We start from the raw sequence: 18,023 nt of genomic DNA on the forward strand, positions 1-18,023 counted from the left end.
GCTGACTGAAAAATGCTAACTGAAACAATTCCCATTTTGTCCCCCGTACCTCCAAAGCCTAGCTGCTGAGTTTCATAGATTGCTGTGAAGTTTTAAATTGGTTCACTTCCAAGTGAAACTAATTTTCAAATTGGTCCAGCTGCTTGGCAGCCATGCTGGGGCAGTGAATCAGCAGAGGAGAGGTGGTTTCTTAAGTTCAGCAACCAATCCTTCTCAAGGAGCTGAACTTCAAAGGGGAATGCTCCTTTACTCCCAGTACCTTCTGCCTAGCTCACAGCTCTTCAGAAGTGGTTGAGCTGCTTTAAATTCTGAAAAGGTACCCCACAAACAAAGCATTCCGAGCTCCCAATTCAGCTGATGTAAATTAAAAACATTAGCAGGTGGATTTCAGAATTTTTCATTATGGGGAGAGAGATGGCCACCTGCTTTAACTGCCTTTCCAGATAAAATCTTGACTCTTTAAATGAGTGGAAGCTGTTCTTCCACTTACATGAAGTGTGTAATGGGTTATGAGAGAGACTGTTTAGATTATCCTTCCATAGGTACTGCTGCTGTAATTTCAGTGGAAAAAGCCCTGGCAGACTATAGATTCAGTTAAAAACCACAACAGCTCAGTACAAATTTTGGTTTTGACCGTCAGTAGTATCCAGAGTTACAAATACTGTGACTTTCAGATGAGTACAAAAATGTTAATGGGTAGACAATGTGAAAGAACATACTACAAAGCTACATTATACTAATATACATTTGGAATGTTATTTTTGCTAACAAAAGTGCTAGCAAGTTTATATTTTTAGATAAAGCTTCAAAGCTTGAATAAATAAGAATTGATTATATGAGGTGAAAGGGTGGGAGAGATTTGCACTACCAGTCTGTCCCACAGCAGCAACATCTATTCTGAAATTGCCTAATTAGTCGCTAGTTTTAAAAACTCAGTAGGATGAGTTCTGGAACTGAAGCAATCCTTGTAACTACAGAGAGAGCTATAATTTAAAATGGACATATTCATATGAACTTACTGGAACATCATATGGTAGCAATGTGAATTTGATGCCCTCTTATTTGAAAGTTCTCAGACTCCTTACTAAACTATAATAGAAGATGGAATTCTAACTAAAGATAGAGATGGACAAAACCACTGTTCAACATAATGGGCTCTTCCGTGGCTATGCAATAGACAAGCCCTTTGATTCATCCAAAAACTGGTATATGATCTGATAGATACATTCTATACCTGCCTAAATTAATCATTAACAGAGTGATATTTATCAAACTACCTTGAAAATTAATTATTTTTTTAGTTTTTACATTTTGGACTTAAAGGTCTGAATTATTCTAGGATGACATAAACCATGTTTATCTCTTCAAAAGTACTACGATGCTTGAGTTCAAAACTAAAGTACCACTCACTTGCAAAATAATGGCTTCCATTTATTATACCCATAAAGTAAAATCTTTGCAATCATTTAAAGATGTATTTGGAAATGCTGTCAGCTAAAGGAAATGGCTTATCCCATTAAAGCACTTCATGTCAAATGAATCAAACCCTATTGATTTTGAAAGTTAATTATGGTTCTGTTATAGTTCATCTTCCCTTTCAAAACAATTAAGATGTTCTTTAATTTTATTCCCTTTAATGTTAACAAAATCACCTTTTATCTGCAGCAGTTACCTAGAGATCACTCTCTTGTACTCTTGGTGGCACTGTTCACATTGCAATATTTGTGAAAGTAAATATTATAAAACTTCTTAATAGCATCTGCTTTTTGAAGAACTTCTGTTGGTAGTCACATTTCAATAAATTGTGATGGAAATTCATTTTGTCCCTGTCGTAATCTGTTATATGATGCCACATTTGTCCTTTACATGCCTATGAAAAGTATGAGAAAAGTGTGCTTTTGTTCTTTGTGTGTAGTATTTTAAAACGTCCTATGCATAAATAATATTTTGATAAATTTTAGAAAAATCTTAATCTTTTTATTAGCATTCCATAGTGCGCTGCATCTTAAAAATCTACACAGAATATGTTTTCTAAGCCTGATACAGGCAGTCCCCGGGTTACGTACAAGATAGGGACTGTAGGTTTGTTCTTAAGTTGAATCTGTATGTAAGTCGGAACTGGCATCAGAAGTTGCTGAAACTGATCAATTTCAACCGCGGCTGAATCTGGACGCCAGTTCTGACTTACATACAGATTCAACTTAAGAAACCCAGGTGTCCTCAAGTCAGCTGCTGCTGAAACTGATCAGCGGCTGATTCCAGGAAGTCTGGGGCAGAGCAACTCTGCCTCGGGCTTCCTGTAGTCAGCCGCTGGTGAGTTTCAGCAGCGGCTGATTGGGGACGCCTGGGGCAGAGCAGCTGGGGTGCTGCTGGGTTGCTCCAGTAGCGCTGCTCCTCGGCACTACTAGAGCAACCCAGCAGCACCCCTAGCTGCTCTGCCCCAGGCGTCCTGATTCAGCCGCTGCTGAAACTAACCAGCAGCAGCTGAATCAGGACGCCTGGGGCAGAGCAGCTGGGGTGCTGCCGGGTTGGTCCAGAGCGGCGCTGCGGGACCAACCCAGCAGCCCCCAGCTGCTCTACCCCAGGCATAGGCAAGAAAAGCCTGGTCTGCTGGGGGGGCCTCCCAGCAGACCAGGAAGACGGGGGTGGCGGGACCGCCCAAGTCCTCCACGGCTTTGCTCCGTCTCCCTGGTCTGCTGACCTGGGAGACACGGAGCAAAGCCGCAGAGCACGCGGGCAGTGGGACAGTCCGGGCGCGCCGTGGCTGTCCCACTGCTGGCGTGCTCCGAGGCTTTGCTCCCCATCTCCCTGGTCTGCTGGTCAGACCAGGGAGACGGGGAGCAAAGCCGCGGAGCACGCCCGCAGCGGGACAGCCCAAGCGCGCCCGGGCTGTCCCGCTGCGGGCGTGCTCCAAGGCTTTGCTCCCCGTCTCTCTGCAGACCAGGGAGACAGGGAGCAGCTTTTCTCGCCCCAGAGGACAGGGGCGGCGGACTGCGGCGCATCTGGGTGTCCCGCCTCTCCTGTCCTCCGGGGCGAGAAAAGCCCCGTTCGTAACTGCGGATCCAACATAAGTCGGATCCGCGTAACTCGGGGACTGCCTGTAGTTTGTCAGACTGAGTAAACCTGCTCTGCATAAAATTTTACAATGGTTGATATTAGTATGGAGTATAGGTCTATGTAATCCTACTAGATATTCTCCCAAAGAATCTGTCCAGTTCCTTCTCTGTTTACATATGTTAAATATAACATTTTTGTAATTTAGGAATGTGAGAAAATATTTTCTAATAGTATTTTCTTTCCTACAACAGGATATGACAACTATAGAAAAAATGTCAAACTGTTGTGAAGAAATGTAAGTATACAGTAATATAAAAAACTAGTAAAGCTTAAAACTGTGTGTGAAAGGAAACTAAAGGCAGCCTTAATAGTTTTTGCATGCTTTGTTTCTCTTCTGTAGCAGTGGTTCACTATTTTTATACTTGTTTTTATAAAATAGCTACAGAGTATTCTTCTTTTCTGCCTACCTAAAGGAAGCAAAATTATATTTTTGTGTCTAAAGCATAGATCAAAAGACATTTGCTATTGTGTTGTTGACATGCATTTAATTGCTCCCGAGAATTTCCTCCCCTTCAGAAGTTGCCTTTAGTTGATTGACAAAACAGATTCCGTTTCTGCTATCCAAAGTTAAATCTCAGCTGAATGTCATAATGAAAGAAAAGCTGTATTTGTGATGCTGGGACACAATTCATCAGAGTCCAGTAATGGATCCCCAGCCAACCTGTATTGTTCTAGCTGACTGAAGTGCACCATGGGAGTGCTGTCTTTCACTAATAAGGCTGTCTTCTGTAGATCGAGGCCCCGAAAGCCATGGCAGCAGACCTTCTCAGAAGTTTTTGGCACTCGCTGGAAGATCCTGTGGTTTATCCCTTTCAGGCAAAGGCAACCACTGCGAATTCCCTACCACTTTGCCAATCACGTCTAAACAGATGGATGTTGGGCACAGATGGGTCCTCCATGCTGGAAATGTGTTACAGGTTTTATGATAATAGAACTATGACAGTCATCAAGTCAATTAAAATCCACCCACCAATCGTAGACATCATAATGTGCCCCGGGCTTTATTTTAATAGTTATCTTGATTCTGTTCTGGGATTAGTACAAGTTCTAGGTTTAGGTTTAAGCCATATTTACTTTCAAGTTAATTTTCCAAAGGGATTTCTTGAGTGTTTGAGAAGTAACAAAAAACATAGATAATTGGAATACAATGTTAATCCATTTTTGTTTTGATACTAGATATGTTGATCTTTTTAAAGGAAACACTGAAGTTTACATAGATTAATAGATTTCAAACAATGTCTCATTCTGCATTTAATTTTGTTAGTGTTTTTATGAGTAGATTTATTTAGATTATATACAGGTCTTTTTCTTCTTATTGTGTTTAAAAATTCCCTAATGCCTTCTTTTATTTATGATTTATTATGATAATCATGCAGTACAGCACTAGAAAAAGGTGATATTTTAACAGAAGCAGATTTTTTCCTACACTTTTTCCAGAAGTGTTTTTTTATATAAAGGGAGATCTTGCAACTCTGCCTCGGGCTTCCTGAAGTCAGCCGCTGGTCAGTTTCAGCAGTGGCTGAATCTGGATGCCAGTTCCGACTTAAGAACAAACCTACAGTCCCTATCTTGTACGTAACCCGGGGACTGCCAGTTTTGTAAAAATGTAATCTTGTTAAAAGAGATATCATTGTTCTTGTATAAATAAAAGCTATGAGAGCAAACACCATAGGGCAAACTATGCAGCTATAAAGCATGTTTTTCCCTTTTCTCTAAAAGGATTTCCTTGTAACTTGCAATAATTCCACGTATAATCAATATGGCACAAATATTAGAGTGGATAGATTTAAAAATGCAGGTTTAATAAGTTAACATGAAGTATACAAAGTAGGGCATTGTCACTAAAGTTATGCTTTACATTTTGTTTTGGTTAGTCACTACTAGAACTAGAATTTGGATTACTTTTCAGGTGTTTATGTATAATGGGCAATGTGTATGAAAATATTTTAAGTACTTTATATGTAAATATTGATGGTATAGATAAGCACTAATTTCTGTGTACAACAGGGTCATTGAGAACTGCACTACCTTCCTGTTCTGTGTATATTGTAGGCAGAGAACCTTTTTGCTCTTGTGGTATTTGAGGGTCACCTCTACTTAGAAGTAGTTAACAAGAAATGGTTAGAAGATTAGAGCTGGTCAAATAGTAAACTGATTCATAAATAGAAGTATTGCCTTTCTTTTGCTGTGATTTGGAGCATTGTGTTGTCATTCATGTATGTCTCAGCAGTTGTCAGGTATTTGTGACTCTTGAAAGTTGAATGAATTCCCACAAAGGGAAACTTCGTAGTTTGTGTTATCTCACTATTCTGCATAAAAAGTATAATCATGTCTAAGAGCAGAAACAATAGTATGCATTTTAGGTGACTACAATACCACATGAATAACAAATAGAGAATGATCAAAGCAAATGAGACATAAACTGAAAATTATTTATTCAAGCTATTTGGGATTTCTAGTATTCTTAGAGAAACTTCCTTTCACTGTCTCTTTCACTGTTAATTTCTCTATAGAACAGTCTTATGGCTGATATTTAAACCAAAGTTCAAAATGTCCTAGAGATAATTAAAATGTTGATGTGGCCTTTGAAATTTACAAATGGCCGCTGCATAAAGTAACTGCTGCCTCTCCTTTAAGAAAAGGCTTATAGTCTGCTATATCCTCTGATATAGCTCTGTCTGGGAAATTTTTGTTTTCATTGTACTGTATATACATCAAACATGTTTTTCAAAGCACATGTGTATGTAGATATAGCTTTGGGTGTATTTGTTACTTACTTGTCCTGCTACTGATTAATCATAGTTTTCAGGTTGTATCATTTAAATCAGTGTTTCTCAACTACCAGTCTGTGAAATGATCCCAGTCCCTGAGATCAGCATGATGCATTTTAGGAAGGCAGCAAGTTGGTCCTTGGTATCAAAAGCTTGAGAAACACTGATTTAAAGCACCAAAACATTAAAGAAAGATAAATGAATGTAATGTCCTTGATTCACTCATTGTGGGATGTATATTTATTCCTTCTGTGTTTCCTACATCTTCCTTTCGGCTACTTAACTTTGGGAAAAGCACATTTGCAGTGCATAAATTCTTGCAGTATCGGACCACAAATTATAAACAGTGGTAAACTGTACCTATATCTGAAATTAGGGCGCATGAAATCTTTACGGAGATAAAAAGTAGCAATTAGTCTAAATCTAATATTCTGTAAATACATTCCAGTATCTTAAAATAAAAGGAAATAACACTGTAATAAATAAAGTAATAAATAAATAATAACACTTAGTAGCACTTTAAAGACTAAGAAAACATGTAGATGGTATCATGAGCTTTCGTGGGCACAGCCCACTTCTTCAGATGACCGGAGAAGAAAATACATACATGCAGAATAAAAGGAGTCCAGTTTGGTTGATAAGTAGGTCTGTTTACCTAGTATATACTGATTTAGGACTCTGGCCTCTTGGCCAGTGATGAAGCTGACTTTACGAATACTCAAGTGTTATTAGAGAGAGCTTTTCATCTCTTGTTCCCAAAGTGCCCTCTTTTGGCCAAGTTATGCAATGACATTAGCTCTTACACCAGAGAAGAGATGATGTCCTGTTATGATTTTATTGCTTGGTGAGATTTGGAGCAGTAAGTGTTGTGGAGAATGGAGAAAAAAAATACATCCAGAGAATGTGATTTACAGGAATCTATATTCTTGTGATTCTATCATATGTCCTAAATATAAAAGCACTTTTACTGTCTCAGTTAAAAATGAAACATGTCAGACCTATTTCAATCCTCAGAATAGGTCTGTGATTTATATCACTATGCTCTTTTTATCAAGTAAAGCAAAATTCTGACTTTACTTTTGTTTGTTAAAGTTTAAAAATAAATCATCAGCATTAATGTAGCTGAAATATCATACTCATTCTCCTATTACATGATACAATTTGTCTGTTTGACTGTTGTGTGAGAGCGATAATGCCAAAGTGTGTGGATTCTCAAACTTTTTCATAGTGATGGACTTTCTTTTAGACCGCTCCCCTTTCAGCCTCTGAATCCCATTTCCACATTTTGCCCATAGCAACTGTAATATTAAACTATACAGAATGATAATACTAAGACAATAATGAGTGATCTGCTTCAATTTCTACCCAATTTTGCATTTCTTTTTTTTCTTTCAAATTTTGAGGGCCTAATTTGAGATCTTTTTATGGGGCTTGATTTTCAAAAAGTGTTGTGTATCCATCTTTGGAAAATCAGGCCTCATTAATGTGTCTGAAGTTAGGCATAGGGAACTTAATTCATATTAAAGTAGGGTTTTATTAATATTACATGGAGTAATTTGATTCGCTCCCTGTGTGAATTCTTTAATGTGTCCACACAGGAGGTTACTCAGGAATAGCTATTCCAGAATAATTCCTCATATAAACAAGTCTTAAAGTTCATAAACCTCTTGTGAATATGAACAATACTAAAGAATTGCCTATTAATAAGTACAATATGAGCTGTTGTACAGATGGCTATTATTATCTCATAGCTAATATATTTACTGTAGTACACAAATGGAAAATCCTCTGAGAATGTTCTGGAAACATTTTGTTTTCTTTTCAGCAAGGGGATGTTGTGATGTACTAGACATATTGAGTCAGAATAGTTGGTCAGAGTCTGGACAGTTAAGCATTTCAAACATTAATATCTTTTGCTGTGAACTAGTGATTTCTGATTACACATAAAACTACTAGTATGGGCATTTTGAAACTAAATGGAAGAAAGATTTCTAGTTAAAATTTGGTATCTATGATACTGGACAGTTAAATGAGTAAGTTTTACTAAGAACAATTCTGGCTAGCAGAGAGATTCTCTTTTCAATTTGGGGTATCACTTATAATTAGGTTTGAATTTCACTAAAAAAAAAGGTAGCTAATATATATGAATAAGAATATTCAAATAATATTTTTCTTCAGTAATGAACAAATAGATGTTGACGTTTGTATTGTAGCAAACCTCTATTTATCAATGTATGTAGCCTTGATCATGAAGATGGTATCTGCCCATCATTGCTAGAGAGAATTTTGTGTAATAAGTCAGCGAAACACTCGTTGCTTTTAAATTAGTGATCCCATTTAAGCATTAGTTCACAACAAAATATTATGGTTTTTTATAAACTGCATGTATATCTGCTAGCTTCAATACATTACTCCTAGCTGACTTTTTTGTCATGTAGATGATGCATCAAATCATTTAACATAGCTATGTTTTGTATACCATTCCTTTTTCCCCAAAACTTGATTTTACTGCTAACCACAAATAATGAGACTGTAGCTTTGTTGAACTAATCAACTGTATTACAAGACTAAGATAACAGTACTTATAATTAGTCCTATATCCAGTATTTTAAGTGGATGTTACATCCCTCTATTGAAAAAAACTAAATGTTTTATTCCAAATCTGGTGGAGTCTTGATCTGAGTCACTTCTGCACATATGAGGCTTAAGGGCTATGTCTCGTACCCCACTGTGGATAAATAATATTACTTAATCTTCAGTAAAATAGCTACAATTTTAACTACAGGCAGTCCCCGAGTTACGCGGATCCGACTTATGTCGGATCCGCAGTTACGAACGGGGTTTTTCTCGCCCCCGAGGATGGGAGCGGCGGGACACCCAGATGCCCACGTCCTCCGGGGCGAGAAAAGCTGCTCCGCGTCTCCCTGGTCTGCTGGGGGGGGAGTCCCCCCCAGCAGACCAGGGAGACGCGGAGCAAAGCCACGGAGCACGTGGGCAGCGGGACAGCCCAGACGCGCCGCGGCTGTCCCACTGCCCGCGTGCTCCGCGGCTTTGCTCCGTGTCTCGCTGGTCTGCTGGTCTGGTCTGCTTTTCTCCGGACGCCTGTGGTAGAGCAGCTGGGGCACTACTGGACCAACCCGGCAGCACCCCAGCTGCTCTGCTCCAGGCGTCCTGATTCAGTCACTGCCGAGGAGCAGCGCTACTGGAGCAACCCAGCAGCACCCCAGCTGCTCTGCCCCAGGCGTCCCCAAGTCAGCCGCTGTTGCTCTGCCCCGGGCTTCCTGGAATAGCCGCTGATCAGTTTCAGCAGCAGCTGACTTGGGGACGCCTGAGGTTCTTAAGTTGAATCTGTATGTAAGAACTGGCGTCCAGATTCAGCCTGTTGAAACTGATCAGCAGCTGATTCCAGGAAGCCCGGAGCAGAGCAACTCTGCCTCGGGCTTCCTGAAGTCAGCCGCTGGTCAGTTTCAGCAGTGGCTGAATCTGGATGCCAGTTCCGACTTAAGAACAAACCTACAGTCCCTATCTTGTACGTAACCCGGGGACTGCCTGTATTGTAAAATTAACACACAAGTGCATCTCAGTGACATTCAATACTGAAAGAGACAAGAGAAGCTTGAAGCAATATGGATGTTAATTGATCCCACCTCACACCTTGCTTTACCAAGGCTTATAACAAGTTCCAGTTTCACCCATAATTCTGCCATTGACAGAACAGAAATGTGGATTTCGTTTTCTGATAACCAAAATTACTGTTCTGCATATGTCTTTCAAACCAGTCAGTAGTGGTCTTTTTAAATCAGCAGGCCATCATACCTGTAGCTAGCTACATTCTGTAGCTAAGAATTTGCTTCTAATAAGCATCTTGACTAAGCTCTCCTTCTATTCACAAGCTCTTGGTGACAGATGTACTGCAGGGTAAGTTGAGACAGACATTCGCCAGACCTGCAAACTTCTCGGGGGGGTTGGCTCTTCAACTCAGCCAGTCATCTGGATTTTTCTTCTCCTTCTATGTCCAAATAGCTGTTAGTAACACGAGGCTGCTATTGTGACTCCCATCTTAGCTTCTGCAGTGATTCTCTTGTACACACTGCTGTATTCTGCTAGGCCTCAGGTCACTATCCCCATGTGCATCAGGTTAGTAGTCAGGAGCCAGGATGATTTTAGAAGAGCACAGTAAACTTGCTTCACCACATTGACCCACTGCTCCTGCATCTGTCCCTTTGCTACCTTCAGATTCCACATGTGCCAGCCTGACAGCAACAAAGCTTCCTGGTGGCCAGTGCTCATCAAAAGATAATATGGAAGCCTCCTGAGACCGTGGGGCCCAGATTTTGATGCAAGTCCACCCCTGATTTTGGGCAACTTTGTATAGCTGAATAAATTAGCTTAGTTGAAATGTTTGATAGCATTAATGACAAATCATGTAAATTTTTTATTTGGGAACGAGCAGCTGTTTCTAAACACAACTCGCATACAACACATGAGTTTTCAGAAGTTATGAGTGCCCACATCTCCAGTTGAGGTCAGTGGAAGCTGCAGATGAAAATCAACAAATCAGCTTCATTGTGTTGCAGTTCTGCTGTACATCTGTTGTCCTGTCCAGCCACTTTTACATTTAAACAGCATATTGCAGCTCAGTGTTAAGTGTGCATAATGAAGGATGAGTGTGGTACAAAAATGAAAACTCTTGCACAGAATGCTTAAGTTCACTAGGTTTGAAGTTCTATTAGAGGAATTAACTTAAAATCAGACAATGGAGGATCTGAGCTTTGGGGGCTCACCTGATTGTACCATAGTTTGGTCCTGTCTGCGCAGATAAAACCATACTCTTTTATAACGTTATTCTATAGGGTAGTAATTTTGCTGGTATAGACTGGTTCACCTCAGTCCTTCTGCTCTCAAGCACTCTGGGGAGGAGAGCACCTTGGTTGCAGTCCCCCAGTCACGTAAACATCATCACTGACTAGCTGTAGGCATGTCAGGTTCTCTTTGCTAACAGGAAAAGTCACTGAAGGGGCAGTGTATATTTTTATTTTTGGATGTCAATGTCTCTAGTTACATTTCTTTTATTCTGTTATAGTGCAGCTGTAAACACATATTAATGTGTCTTCTAGGATTGGGAGCAAGCGGTTTAATTACTTAAAATCCTGAGAGATATAATCCCCTGTTGATTCTGTGTAAGCAAACATGCAGAAAAGCTGTCATACTCTTTTGTAGATTCTGAGCTAATGTTCCTTTTTCATGATGTAGTAAAACACAGCAGGAACTCAGTGTACATCATCAGCACTGTTTTTGACATGCATATAATATTCACATCATTTTTAACCTGTGGGTGCTTGAAGTCTGCATTTCCTGACAAAAAGTACTATATTTACTGTCCCACTGCTACTAAAGTAGCATTGAGTAACGGGAGATCTTGACTGTTGCACTGAAGAATAATGTTTATGGTTTGGTCCACTTGGCAGACTTCTGTTCTCACATACACGTTTTATAGAATTAGATTTAACCTCAGGCAGAACGGGTCTGTTTAACAGAACTGAGTATCCAGACTTTATTGGCATAGTTGTTTTAAATTGTTCATTAAGGATGGTTTTGTAATAATGCCAGATACTGAAGTATTTTTTGCCATTTAACTGAATTATTCTAAAACAATTCAGTTAATTCTCAGGGTCATTCAACAAACCAGAGTTTTGAGATCAAGTTAGGTGGCACTGAGCTCAGTCACTTAAGATCTTCCTAATGCACAATGTAATAGATTTCTCTCATCCATGTCACACCGGCACACGTTATTCTAGCATTCCACCTCATCTCAGCAAGGGTTTTGGAGTGGATTGGGATAGAAGCAGAAGAGGAACTGATTGCTAAAGGACTATAATTTTGTAAAACACACAGACTGCTTATATTGGCTTCTGCAAACTTTTTGAAAGTTTAACCCCCCCCCCCCCCCAAAAAAAAATTACAGATAGGTAGATTAAATTGCCATCTGTGTAACTTTAATCTATGTTTCTTACACTGTCCACTATTTCCTCCCTCTTCACCAATAAAACAGAGGTCTTATCTCTTTTTAGAAATTAATCGAAAAATGAGGAAAAGCCATACATAGTGTTAAAACGGGCAGTTCTGAACTAGTAAGGAATATTAGTAGGCAGTAACAAATGCATGTTCAGAAAGACATCTGGAAGGCTATCAAAGCAAAACTTGTTTAAACTTGTTCAAAATCAAACCACTTAAATGTATGCATTTCACTGCTGAATATAGATAAAATATTAGGCTTTGAAATTATAATAAAAACATTTTTAACTGAAAAAATACAACATTGAAACTACATTTAACTTCAGAGATTGAAATAATCAAATTGGCAAACTAATCTGTCTGAAAATACATTATTTACTAGAGATAATTTCAGTACTGTTCAAAGATATTTGAAAATGAAATGTAATAGATGCTTGATCTGTATATTGTTTATATCAAAATAGTATTGTCATGCTAGTATACCTTATGTTTTATTTTATTATAGTTGTGCAGGTTGAAGATAGTTAAGCATGCAGAATACATAACTGGCAGTTGTTAATTGCTTTTATAAAGAGGGAAAATAGTCATTTCTCATGAATTAGCTAATTATAATCTGGGCTGGTCAAAATGGCATCTAAAAACCTTTTGGGGGTCATAGGATGCTGCTGTTTATATATTTTTAAGGTCTTTTGTTGTGGAGAGTGCTGGTTCACAGAGTTAGGAGGCACCTTTAAATCCCAGATAAGTCATTTTGTTCTGTTACGCCTTTATCCCATACTGCATATTTTAAAAAATCATCATCTTCCAAAATACTCCTAAAAACTTGTACAGCGTAGCTGAGCATTTCAGACAATGAAAGCCTGATTTGCCAGATATTTAAACTTGTGGCTGTCTTGAAACATGTTAAACTAGAACCTAACGTTCCAGATCTGCTCTGTTGCTTCCGTAGATTTCCACCTGAGTTCCTCTGAGCATTATTTGGACCTACGCTAGAATATACTCTTCTCAAGTAATACAGGAAATTTGATGCAGGTTTCATGATATGTGTACATTTGTGGGAAAAATTAATATTTTTGTGACTACATAAAATTGACTTTCACAGTTCTGGAATACTAAAGATTATATGCATACTCTGTCGTCTTAACAGTTTTCAACCTAAGTGCCACAATAAAATATATTCTGTAGCAAACTATCAAATTTTGTAAATTAGGTTTTCTGAATTTTGCAGTTCACTTTCTAAGTGTTGTTGGTTTGTATTATTTCTCTCTTGATTGTTTCCAAATGATACTTTAATACTGTTTACATTAGTATTGTTCAGAATGACTAGTGCTGAAATTTAGCAAAAGAGGTACATAAATAATCAGTGCATGATGACTGTGGTGAATGGGAGAATGGTACCAAAACAGGGTCACTTGATGTTGTATTCTTTTTATTAAAATCCAGATATGAAATGTGTATCCACATTATAAACAATTATTTGTATTTCTTTTGTTGACTGTTTCATTTCTATTTTTCTTTCCAGAATGATTTAAGTTAAATTGTGGATATTTTTACTTCTATTGATGTGTATTATGTACTGTATTTTTAGACATTTTATTTTTTAAATAAAAATAAAAAAAAAATCCATCACCTTCCTCCTCTGGCCATCATTTAAAAATCAGATTAGAGTTGAAATTACTGCATTAGTTAATTTTCTGTAAATACCTTGCTAATATTTTCTCAGTCTTTTTCAGATTTGTATCATATTTGCGTGCTTTAATAATTCTGCATCTAAAACATGTTTTTATGTTGGTATGATCAAAAATGAACAAGAGTAGCAAAAGTTTGAGGTATTCTAGTATCTTATTGTTTCCACTATGACTAAATTTGCTTTATTTAGTCTTGAGTATATGTAACCTTGTTCCCACTCTCACAACCCTCTTTCTTGCAATAGCAAGGTCTTGAAAAGGAGTACCACTCCTAGAATTTTGTTTTCTACTGCTTAAATGGACCTGATTTTTGCAGGCACACTCTATGCATAATTTGCACTGTTGTCATAGAGTACTGGCTATAAAGCAGTTGCAAATTTTGTTCTATTGGAAAATGGAAGTATTGTAAGGGCTAAAAGTCCATAAATATGAGACTTACCATAGGTAAGGAACTGTGGGCCTGTACAATCCAGCATAATTCATGAAGACAACTCACTCTGGTATACAAAATGACACCATTTTGATTAGTGTGTTTTCTATTTGATGGGAACAGCAACTGATCCATTTTTCAGGTTAGAGGTGAGATAAGGTGGTGGCTACACAAGGTCATTAGGGGAAAGGAGGGGGAGGGAAAAAGTTAAGTAAAATATGGGTGGGAGAAAATTCAGTCTTGAGACAAACAAGATTTAGCAGAAGATGCATGCATAATGGAAATGGCAGTGGAGAAATTGCTCGTTCCAACTCCTGGGATGGTTCTACAACCAAAATCATGAGCAAAAGAAAAAAGGGTAACTATCATACTTTCAAGACTGTCATGCTTTTAAAATAGCTGAGTTGTGGTATTTTCTGAGCACTAGCTTATTACTTGATGTTTCATAGCACAAGACTAGCTTGTTCTGTTTTAAAAAAAACTATTGTTTTATTATTAATAATACTACTACTAATAAATAAATAATCAGTTTTATAATGATCCTTCCACAAAAGCATAAAACCACCTGGTAAAATTGTATATTGTTTGAATTATCCAGGAAAAAAATGCTACTTATTGCCAGCAATGTCAGTTTTTCATTTCTGGAGTTTACGGAACTGTATCCTCATATAATTATTTCAAATCTGGTTGATCTCTACTACTTTATTCATTTTAGTATTTTATAAAAATAGAAACAAATGAATTATGTTTCTTTCATTTCTGATGTGTGGAAACTGAGACCTTGCCACTTTCCTATTTAAAAAATTTATATGCTGCAATATTTGGAATGCATAACGCTTTTTGAAAGATTTCTAGATATATCTAGTCCTTTTATGAATGGAATGAAACAAAGTAGTCAATAATACTTTGAAGCTGTAAATTGTTTCTGTGGTTACCAGATAATACACATGAACAAATGTATGCAAAAACTGTTCTAAGCTGACCAATTACCCATATAAGCAGCAATTATATTAGCATACAAGGGCAATTGGAGGGAAAATTGGACCCTGTGGATATCCAGCTGAGTAAATAGGCTCAAGGAAGGATGTAGGATGTGTTAGTTTGAATAAAATACAGTTAAGCTAATTAAAAAAACAGTCCAGAATTTGTATCAGTCACAGCACATTCATTGTATGTCCTTTAGTTTCACAATGTTTTTCTCATTAGACTCCCCTTCTCAAAAATATTCCCTTTTGTCAAAGGATTAGTTTGTGATCAGACGTGAGCTGAAATAGATTTTGTATGCAGTCAAAAATTTGTTTCAAAAGTGTAGAACTTCTGTACCAGGAAAGATAATGGAGCAATTAATTAATTTGCAAACAGCTGGAAGATAATAAGATGAGTAACAGCATGGACTTATAAAGAACAAATCATGTCACACCGACCTGATAGCTGTTTTGATAGGCTAACCAAGCCTTTTGGGTAAAGGGCAATGGTGGATGTGGTGTTCCTAGACTTTAGTAAAGCTTTTGATACAGTCTCGCATAACCTCATTAATAAATTAGGAAAATGCAATCTAGATGGGACTACTATAAAATGGGTGCATAACTGATGGGATTCCAGAGAGTAATTATGGTTCACAAGTTATGGTGGAAGGGCTAACAAATGGGGTGCTGCATGGATCAGTTTGGGATCCAGTTCTTTTCATATCTTCATCAATGGTTTAGATAATAGCATAGAGAAGTGGTAGGGAACCTCAGGCCCAGGGGCCAGATGCAGCCTCTAGCTTGCCTGGATCCAGCCTCCAAGGCTCAGGGATCCCCCTCCGCCCCCATATTGGAGAACCCGCACTGGCACTCCAGCCCCTCTGCCACCCACCTACAGGACTGAAGCATACAAAATCTACTAACCTGGGTCCCCCCAGCCCCAGTCTCTGGTGTGCGAGGGGAATGTGAGGAATGTCTATTTCCTTCTCAGTCAGGGGCTTCTCACTTTGCTCCTCTCTTGTGTGCAGCCCCTGACTGATTTTTCTGTGCATCAGCAGCCCTCAACCCAAAAAAGGTTCCCCACCCCTGGCACACAGATTACTTTTATAAAGTCTGCAGATGATACCAAGCTGGAAGGGGTTGAAGGTGCTTTGGAAGATAGAATTATAATTCAACATGATCTGGAAAACATGAAGAAATTGTTTGAGATAAATAACATGAATTTCAATAAGAATAAATGCAACAAAATTGCAAATGAAGTGGGGATTTGAATTTCCAGTGCTTCATTTGCATAATCACATCTGGCCGCTTTTTCAAAATACCCTACTTCAAGATAAAAAACGCTGTGTAGATGCAGTTATTTTGAAAGAAACCCCTTCTTTTGAAATAACTCTTAAACCTCATTTTATAAGGAGTAAAGATTATTTTGAAAGAAGGGTTTTTCCTCAAAATAACCACGTCTACACAGCGTTTTTTATCTCGAAATAGGGTATTTTGAAATAGCAGCTGGATGCGATTATGCAAATGAAGCATGGGAAATTCAAATCCCTGCTTCATTTGCAATTTTGTTCGGCTGCATTTGCATTCCTCTTTCGAAAGAGGAACGCGGTTTAGACATACCCAAAAAGAGAATATAAGAGGGGACATAACAGCTTTCAAGTTCTAAAAAGAGGAAGGAGAAAAATTATTCTTTGTAGCTCCTAATGATAGGACAAGAAGCAGTGAGTTTATATTGCAACAATGGAGGCTTAGTTGAACGTTAGAAACAGCTTCCTGTCAGAGTGGGTTATTAGAGATTTTTAAAAGCAAGTAGACAAACACCTGCTAGCGATGGTCTAGATGGTTCTTGTTTCTGCCATGAGTGCAGGGGACTAGACTTAGTGACCTCTTGAGGTTCCTTCCATTTCCATGATTCTGTGATACAAAGTTTTTTGGGAAAGGAGAGGAGGGGGAACAATGGAGACTTTTTAAAAAGCTTACTTCTTAATATTTGACCATTCATTTCAAGTGGAGTAGGTCACACAATGTCTGCCAGTGTCCACTTTCTACTGTTGCTTTCTTAGGCTACATCTACACTGCATAGTTATTTTGGAATAAGTTATTCTGGAATAGTTATTTCAAAATAGCATGTCTACACTGCAGGGAAGCCTCAAAATTAATCTGAGGCAGGCTTCCCTAGTGTAGATGTGCTATCTTGATTTAGAGCCCTGGGTGAAATAACTTAGAATGGCCCTGGTGAGGGGCTATTTCAAAATATCAGAAGTGGAGCACCTACACAGCCCCTGTAGATATCTAAATAGTTATCTAAATATCTAAATAGTTATTTCAGAATAGGTGTTATTCTTTGTAGAATGAGGTTTACAGAAGTCGGAATAAGCCATTCAAAAATTATTTTGAAATAACAGAATTGCTGTGTAGACACATGCATAGTTATTTCAGAATAACATCTGTTATTCCAAAATAACTTTGCTGTGTTGACACAAACAGAGCTCTTGACCATTTTGGAAGGTGTGCTATTAGACCACATCTGTACACTGTCTCACCTATCTCTTCTTATATTTTAAATTTTCTAATTTGGGTTGAGAGAGGATGTTGTGACTTCTTTGTGTGTGTGCTTTTTAACAGTAAAACATACATAGATTAGAAACTGGGAGATATGTGTGTCATTTTATTTAGGTGTATACTGTCTAAAAGCTGTCTCATTTATCTGTGCACTTTGGGAGCTAAAGTTGAAGGTCACAGCTAATGGTCCAAAGAGCAAACATATACATTGATAACTTTTCAGAAAATCTTCATATCAATAGGATTTGGTTCTGTGTTTAGTTATGGTTCATTAATTGATTTTTCTGGTCACTTTTATGCTCTTTTTAATGTATTCTCACATGCACTGTATTTAAACTAATATCAGGGAGAGGTTACAGATAGCGAGCTCATACCTTAATTCCTGGCTGGATGGCAACATTTTGTATACTCATCCCACGAAATCACCTGTTGAAGAGAGCTTGCAGTAGAAAAGGAATGGTGAGGAGGCATGCTT

At 38.1% G+C, this 18,023-nt stretch overlaps 1 protein-coding gene across 4 annotated transcripts in view; it reads left to right on the forward strand.

The window, feature by feature from the left end:
* ZDHHC21 (zDHHC palmitoyltransferase 21) overlaps positions 1-13,557 on the forward strand; it is a 91,616-nt gene extending 78,059 nt beyond the window's left edge. For 3 of the 4 annotated variants that reach the window (XM_075931558.1, XM_075931555.1, XM_075931557.1), the window contains 2 exons: positions 3,309-3,352; positions 3,850-13,557. In XM_075931558.1, the coding sequence (XP_075787673.1) occupies positions 3,309-3,352; positions 3,850-3,982 (177 nt within the window). In that variant the 3' untranslated portion in view covers positions 3,983-13,557. The remainder of the gene's footprint in view (positions 1-3,308; positions 3,353-3,849) is intronic. The other variant, XR_012904628.1, reaches the window with a different exon arrangement.
* Positions 13,558-18,023: the final 4,466 nt, after the last annotated feature.

This window comes from Pelodiscus sinensis, chromosome 6, assembly GCF_049634645.1.
Source record: "Pelodiscus sinensis isolate JC-2024 chromosome 6, ASM4963464v1, whole genome shotgun sequence".
In the NCBI taxonomy this organism is placed as follows: Eukaryota; Metazoa; Chordata; order Testudines; family Trionychidae; genus Pelodiscus; species Pelodiscus sinensis.